The sequence below is a fragment of the Engraulis encrasicolus genome, chromosome 23 (genome assembly GCF_034702125.1).
Source record: "Engraulis encrasicolus isolate BLACKSEA-1 chromosome 23, IST_EnEncr_1.0, whole genome shotgun sequence".
NCBI lineage: Eukaryota > Metazoa > Chordata > Actinopteri > Clupeiformes > Engraulidae > Engraulis > Engraulis encrasicolus.
The window spans coordinates 17,025,041-17,032,540 of NC_085879.1; the positions used below are offsets into that span (position 1 = coordinate 17,025,041).

The 7,500-nt window shown below is 44.4% G+C and overlaps 1 protein-coding gene across 5 annotated transcripts in view; it reads left to right on the forward strand.

Annotated features, from left to right (window-relative positions):
• Positions 1–7,500, forward strand: part of dlg3 (discs, large homolog 3 (Drosophila)) — a 183,162-nt gene that overhangs the window by 113,291 nt on the left and 62,371 nt on the right. For 2 of the 5 annotated variants that reach the window (XM_063190633.1, XM_063190636.1), the window contains exons 5-6: positions 2,935–2,988; positions 4,254–4,370. In XM_063190633.1, coding sequence (XP_063046703.1) covers positions 2,935–2,988; positions 4,254–4,370 — 171 coding nt within the window. The remainder of the gene's footprint in view (positions 1–2,934; positions 2,989–4,253; positions 4,371–7,500) is intronic. The other 3 variants (XM_063190635.1, XM_063190637.1, XM_063190634.1) reach the window with 2 other exon arrangements.

Here is a 7,500-nt window from a genome sequence, read left to right on the forward strand (position 1 = left end):
GTCTGAACGGGGTGCTAAAGGGATGGGGGGAGGGGGGGGAGGGAGAGGGTGACATTAGATAAGGGGAGAGAGGACAGATGAGATGGGGTTAAAGGTGGAGTGTGTGAGGTGGTGATATAATGGACAGGGGAGGGAGAAGGGGATGGAGGCAGGGGTGGGAGAGGGATAGCTAAAGATGGGGAGGGTGGTGGTACGGGAAAAGGGGATAGATGAGGAGGAGGAGGAGGAGGGGTGTGTGTGTGTGTGTGTGTGTGTGTGTGTGTGTGTGTGTGTGTGTGTGTGTGTGTGTGTGTGTGTGTGTGTGTGTGTGTGTGTGTGTGTGTGTGTGTGTTTGAGGGTGAAGTGATTGGTTGTCTGTGAACATGGTGATGAGGGTTGTGTGTGTGAGAGAGAGAGAGAGAGCGAAGAGAGAGTGACGGTGAGGGTGAGGGTTTGTTGTGATATGGTGAGGGTTAGGAAATGATTGTGTATGGGAGTGAGGTATTGGGTGTGTGTGACATAATGGTGTGTGAGGTGATAGCATGAGGGTGTGTGAGGTAATGGTGGTGATGTCATGAGGGTGTGTGAGGTAATGGGGTGATATCATGAGGGTGGTTGAGGTAATGGGGTGATATAATAATGGTGTGTGAGGTGATGTCATAATGGTGTGTGAGGTGATAGCATGAGGGTGTGTGAGGTAATGGCATGAGGGTGTGTGAGGTGATGTCATAATGGTGTGTGAGGTGATGTCATGAGGGTGTGTGAGGTAATGGGGTGATGTCATGAGGGTGTGTGAGGTAATGGAGTGTTAGCATGAGAGTGTGTGAGGTAATGGGGTGATGTCATGAGGGTGTGTGAGGTGATGGGGGTGATGGCATGAGGGTGTGTGAGGTAATGGGGGTGAGGCAGCTCTGTCCCTACCTGTACAGGCTCTACTACAGTATGTTGCCCAGTCAGCACCAGCTTCCCTGCAGCCCTTCTCTCAGATCAATACCGTTGCCAAACACACAGGCCTTTACAACACAGGCTTATAAACAAGGGAGTCTCTAGTGTGCAGTGTGTGCCCATTAGATTTTTTTTAAAAACACTAACTCACTTGGGTGAACACTTTTTTTTGGTTACAATATTTGTATGTTTTTTTGGCAACTTGTTTTCCGAGTGACCTGGGAAGATGGACAAGGATTTTCTCACAACTCTACCCATGTTCCATGTTCAGAACTTCAGAGTGTAGTTTCTGTCCACACACACACACACACACACACACACACACACACACACACACACACACACACACACACACACACACACACACACACACACACACACACACACACACACACACACACACACACACACACACACACACACAGTTTCACATGGCTCCGGCGCTGGCTTTGCTTGTAATCCATTATGTTTCTGGAGTCATAATATCATAAAATCACCAGATCGAACACCAGGCAGATTGGGGACAATTTTTACGAGTATATTCACAATTGAACTCAGACCTAGCCTGAGCTTGCTAGATGAGATTTAACACTTGAATTGTCTATAAAAAAGATCACATGTTCATTTATTGGTGGTGTTGTTGGTATGTGTGCGTCACTTAACCCTTTTGCGCAGAGCCTCTGTTATATTATTGTGTCAGTTACTTAAGACTCTCTGCATTGTCATATCAATGTTATTATGATGTAGTTGAGTGAATAGGCCCGTCGACAGGCCCATCTGCAGTAAGTGGCTACCTTTCAAGGAAAATTATAGGAATGTATCAGAGAGCCTGTTGGTTGGTGTGCAGTGGGGCAGATTGTATAGCACCTAAACACCAAGCCAGACTAAAACATGAGAATATTGACCCAGCCGTGCCTCTAACGGCTGGGCACTGGACTGCTATGCGGGTCATTTCCCGATCCTTCCTGTCTCTCCTCCACTGTCTTGTCTGAAAAATAATACAAAATCCTAAAAATATATTAAAAAAAACTTATGAAAATGTTAGTCTGGAGTCACTTGGCTCAGATAGTCGAGGGCTGTGGATGGGACCAAATTGTTATAGTTAGAGTTTAAATTGCCTCTGCACTTCCTTGGACGACAACTTTTTATTTGCCATAGCCATAGTTTTCTCCACAGTCCTGCCAGAGTCTTCTGGGGGACGGACGGATCGTGTGTTGTGATTGGTGGGCGTGATGTGGTGCCTGTTGTGATGTTCTTACACGGACCATTTTTGTCTGCTAGGTGGGTTCATCTAGTTTACTAGCTGACCTTAGCATGCATAAATGGTCAAAAATGGCCACAAGTATCAAGATTCAAGTGCGCTGTTAGTTGGGCCTATATTGTTGATTGACAATAAAAAGTCTAAATCTAGAGCTTTCCAGAACTATCCCTGGTCATCTTTTCTGGATAAGAACCATCTCTGGTGTTCTGTTAGTGCCTCTTCGCTCTCCTCTTTCTTTGCAGTCTCACAGTACTAAGCATCTGTGTGTCAGCTGCCCCCAGCCAAACAAACACACCCAGCACAGAACAGCACAGGGCTGCACTGTCTGCACCACTGCCTCCGCCACCCACTTATTTACCTATTCCTGACTACAATGTGTGCTTTGATTGTGTGGATTTGTGTGGAGCTGTGTGTGTGTGTGTGTGTGTGTGTGTGTGTGTGTGCGTGCGTGCGTGCGTGCATACGCACGAGCGCGCGTGTGTGTGTGTACATGTACGCGTGTGTGCGCATGCATGTGTGTACGTACTTATGTGTGCACACGCGCCGTGTGTATGTGTGTAGTGTCCATGTGAGTGTGTGTGTAGGGTAGTGTCCATGTGAGTGTGTGTGTGTGCCTGTGAGGCTGACAGTAGAGGTAATGGTTATATCTTCTCTTCTCTTCTCTTCTCTTCTCTTCTCTTCTCTTCTCTTCTCTTCTCTTCTCTTCTCTTCTCTTCTCTTCTCTTCTCTTCTCTTCTCTTCTCTCGCAGGCCAATCCTCCCCCCATCATTGTCAACGCAGACTCTCTGGATGCAGGCCCTTATGTAAGTATCTGTTATGTGTGGTCCGCTCTCTTTATCTTGTCTTGCTTGTCTCATACTCTCTCATACAGTATTTCTCTCTCTCTCTCTCTCTCTCTCTCTCTCTCTCTCTCTCTCTCTCTCTCTCTCTCATTATCTTCTTTCTCTGTCTCTTTTCTCTTGCTCCCTTCTGTCTCCCCTCCTTTCCCTTCTTTGCACTTTCTCTTTATCTCCCTCCCTCCCTCTATCCCTATGTCTTTCTCTTTCTTGCTGCATCTCTCTCACTCCCCTTCTTTCGTTCTTTCTTTCTTTCGTTCTTTCTTTCTTTCTTTCTTTCTTTCTTTCTTTCTTTCTTTCTTTCTTTCGACATTCTGTCTCTTTCTTCCATTCAATCAATCTCTCTTATCTCTTTTCCATATCTCTCGTCCACTCCCCTTTTCTCTCTCTTGGTCTCTCTCTTCTCCATTCTTTCTCTAACCCGCCGTCTCTCTATCTTTCTCTTCTTCTTCTTTTCTGTCTTTCGCTGTCTCATGCTCTCATTACCTCCTCGTTCCTCTCAGATGCCTGTGCCCTCTTCACAGCCTGAGGCATGGCCACATAACTCGGAGTAGCACGAGGACACACACACACACACACACACACACACACACACACACACACACACACACACACACACACACACACACACACACACACACACACACACACACACACACACACACACACACACACACACACACACACAGGCTACATTCTTCTGAAATAGATAATGAACAGCTGTGTTCTAAAACATATATTCATTTTGAGAAATATTCCAAAACTGTGTTTTCATTGCTCGCTATTATTTCCTTTGGCAACTGTGTTTTCATTGTGCTTCTCATTTAATATCAGTGACTGTTTTGCTGTTGAGTACACGCACGCACGCACGCACGCACGCACGCACGCACGCACGCACGCACGCACGCACGCACGCACGCACGCACGCACGCACGCACGCACGCACGCACACAGGCTATATTTGTCTGAAATAGAGAAATAGCAAGAGAAAACAACACAGACATAGCTTTACTACTCATGTTGCTTATGGGCATATGGGCCATATGCAGAATTATGTCACCCAGTGAGGAAATCTTCTCTGCATATATGTGAATTGTAATCTGCTTATACTTTTTTAATCTTTGATCATTCACTCCATTAAGTAAGATAGATCCAATTTACAATGTTTGCATTTGCGTGGATTACGGATGCTATCCCAACAAACGCTATATATTATTGCTCTTGTTTTATAGCAGGATGGGAAATGTCTGAGTTGTTTTGCCCAGCGAGTGGCTGACGTGAACATCTCTTTGCAACAGGTGAACGGGAGCGACGGGATGTACAAATATGAGGAAATCATCTTGGAAAGGGTAGGTCTATATTAACTGCTCTGTTTTCTGTTCTATTCTATTTTTTATTATTCCTATAGTATTTTTATTTTTATTATTATATTGTGTCTGATATGTTTTGCGAGAATGTGGGTTTGAGTTTGCAATTGCTCATACTTGGACAAACTACTATGTATTCTATTCTATTCTATTCTATTATATTCTATTCTATTCTCTCTGTTCTTTGGTGTGTTTCTCGATGTCCTGTTTGAGAGCAGTAAAAGGAATACCCTCGCAATGTCCGTAGGTTGCGTGCCAATCTGCTACTGAATATGTAATTGTGAATATCCTGGAATCTAATAGTTAAAAGAGAAAAACACGCACATCTGTCTCAAAAAGATTGGGAGCAGGACCAGCAAAAAATCCATGAAAAACTGATAGAAAAGTCCGCGACACCAAGCTCCCGTTGCTCTTTTTTTAATGTGACGTTTCGGGCAGCATGCCCTTCATCAGACAATATGAATACATAAAACACCCTGTTTAAATACCCATGATGCCACAGGTGGTTCAACCCCCACCCAGGTGATCCCCATTGACATCAATCACCTGGATAAAGTGACGTGTGCAACATAAACCCATTGAGGCAGCGCAATATTTGCAATATATACAATTACATGGCAAAATTCAGGGGAAAACCAAGAATGCATGTTATGTATACATGAAGAGTTCAGATGCAAAAACCCCTAACTCCATTTCTGAAGACCTGCACTTCTATGTTTTTAGAGAACCCTGTTGTTGGTTTGGTTTAAATTCATGTACTTGATAATACATATTAATAGTTATATTACATAAATAAAATAAAAGATATGCAATTTTGATAGCTTTGTATTAAATAAAAATGAATTAAGATTATTTTCTGAAAAGGCACATAGGGGGTTTTGCATCTGAACTCTTCACATGTTAATAAATGTTTAAGCGCCCACCAAACCTGAGAAATATGTTAGTGAGAGCCCACCACCCACCACACACACAGCATTTTTTGTGTCAGACACCTAGCGGGAACTACAAGTGCAATAACTGCATTCAATGCAATTTTACCCACAAGACAACATCTTTCAATCACCCACGCACAGGCAAAGAGTTTACAATTTGTGGCACAATTACCTGCAACACAAATAATGTTATCTATATGTTGCGATGCCCATGTGGGCTAGCCTACATTGGCAAAACTACAAGACCACTTAAAACCCGTATTGCAGAACACAGGTCCACGATTCGCAATCATGACAGCAAAAGTCCTGTGGCGCTACATTTTACACAGTCATCACACACAGTAGCTTCCCTGAGATATATTGGCATCAAGCGCATCAAGCGCATCAGACCCCCCAGCCAAGGTGGGGATATTAACTCCCTACTGCTAAAAAAAGAGGCCTACTGGATCTATATGCTCGACACACTGGCCCCAAGAGGACTGAACGAGGAGTTTGACCTTAGACCTTTTTTGTATTTTTTGTAATGTGGTGCTGACTAGGTGGGACAGATGTGTTCTGTATTTTCAGTATCTTGCTCTATTTTAATGTTTAATGTTTTTGCCAGTGATGTGTATACAATGTCTACCATTAGGGCTATGTGCAAGACGATTATATGGAGCCCCCATCTGATGTATTCCTAAATGTGGTCATGTATTCTTGGTTTTCCTCTGAATTTTACTATGTTATTGTATATATTGTAAATATTTCACTGCCTCAATGGGTTTATGTTGCACACATCACTTTATCCAGGTGATTGATGTCAATGGGGATCACCTGGGTGGGGGTTGAACCACCTGTGGCATCATGGGTATTTAAACAGGGTGTTTTATGTATTTTTATTATATGGTTGTGACGTCATCTGTCGAATGCTCCATTCATTTCAACGGGGCTCCCCAACGTTCGGACGTCTGTTATTTTTCGATAACGGACGGGTTGGTCTATAACAGACCGCTGTCAATGGCAACAAGACTTTTCACTGCTAAAGCGACTTTTCAACAAGACTCTAATCAGCTGCTGTGATAGACGTACCCGTTGTCCTGGCTACCGCTGTCAATGGCAACAAGACGTTCACTGCTAAAGCCACTGGCTTGTATACAAGTCAGTGGCTAAAGCGAATGTTTCATATCACTCCGCAGGGTGTCCGGTCTTTTGTCACTCTAATCAGCTGCTGTGATAGACAACACCTGTTGTCCTGGCTAGCCTACCTAGCTGTTGCCTAGCGGTGTTCCCCAACGGCACTGTTTTGTTTTGCGCAGCAACAATCTCAACATTAAATAGGTCTAAAGAAATGTCCCCGCATGTGTGAATCATGTAGGCCTAAGTATATCCATATAATAAGCGGGTTAACTTTCGGCGAGTCGGTCGCTTTGTGGAATAGCAGCACTTCAGAGAGAACAAGACCCCTCCGCTCCGCGTCGGGGTCTAAAGATTCTCTCTGTCGTGCTGCTATTCCACGGTAGCGACCTTCTCGCCGAACGTTAACCCTTACGTAATGTCTGATGAAGGGCATGCTGCCCGAAACGTCACATTAAAAAAAGAGCAACGGGAGCTTGGTATCGCAGACTTTTCTTTCAGTTTTTCATAATATCCTGGAATCTGCCCGCATTGAAATTATGCATTCACCTCATCCCCTGCTTTTCTCTACCAAAAAAACACTTTCCCTTTTATGCACAACAAGCAATTCTTCTCCCCACCAGATGGCAGTAGACTGTTCTGTTTCAAACACAAAAAATCCTGCATGCCTGCAGTTTAGGCATCTGTAGACAGAAAAAAAAATCCTAGAAACAAAAACCTCCCGCCCCACACATCATCCATCAAGAGAGCAGGAATCTGTGTCTGTAGGTAAATATGGCTCGCTCATCTCTCGTCTGTCAAACATAGCCGAGCCGAGTCAGGGGTGTCTGTGTCAGCGTCTGTGCCATGCTGAGTAAAGCAGAGCGCATTAGCTATCGTTGGTCCCCTAGAGAGAGAGAGTGCCACCCAGTTTAAAGGAAATGATGATGAGCTTTTCTCCTCACCTTTCCTGTCATCTCCTCTCCTCTCTTCTGCGTCCCCCTCCTCTCCCCCTCGTCTACTCCCCCCTCCTCTAGAACTAGTCTCTTCTCTTCTCTTCTCTTCTCTTCTCTTCTCTTCTCTTCTCT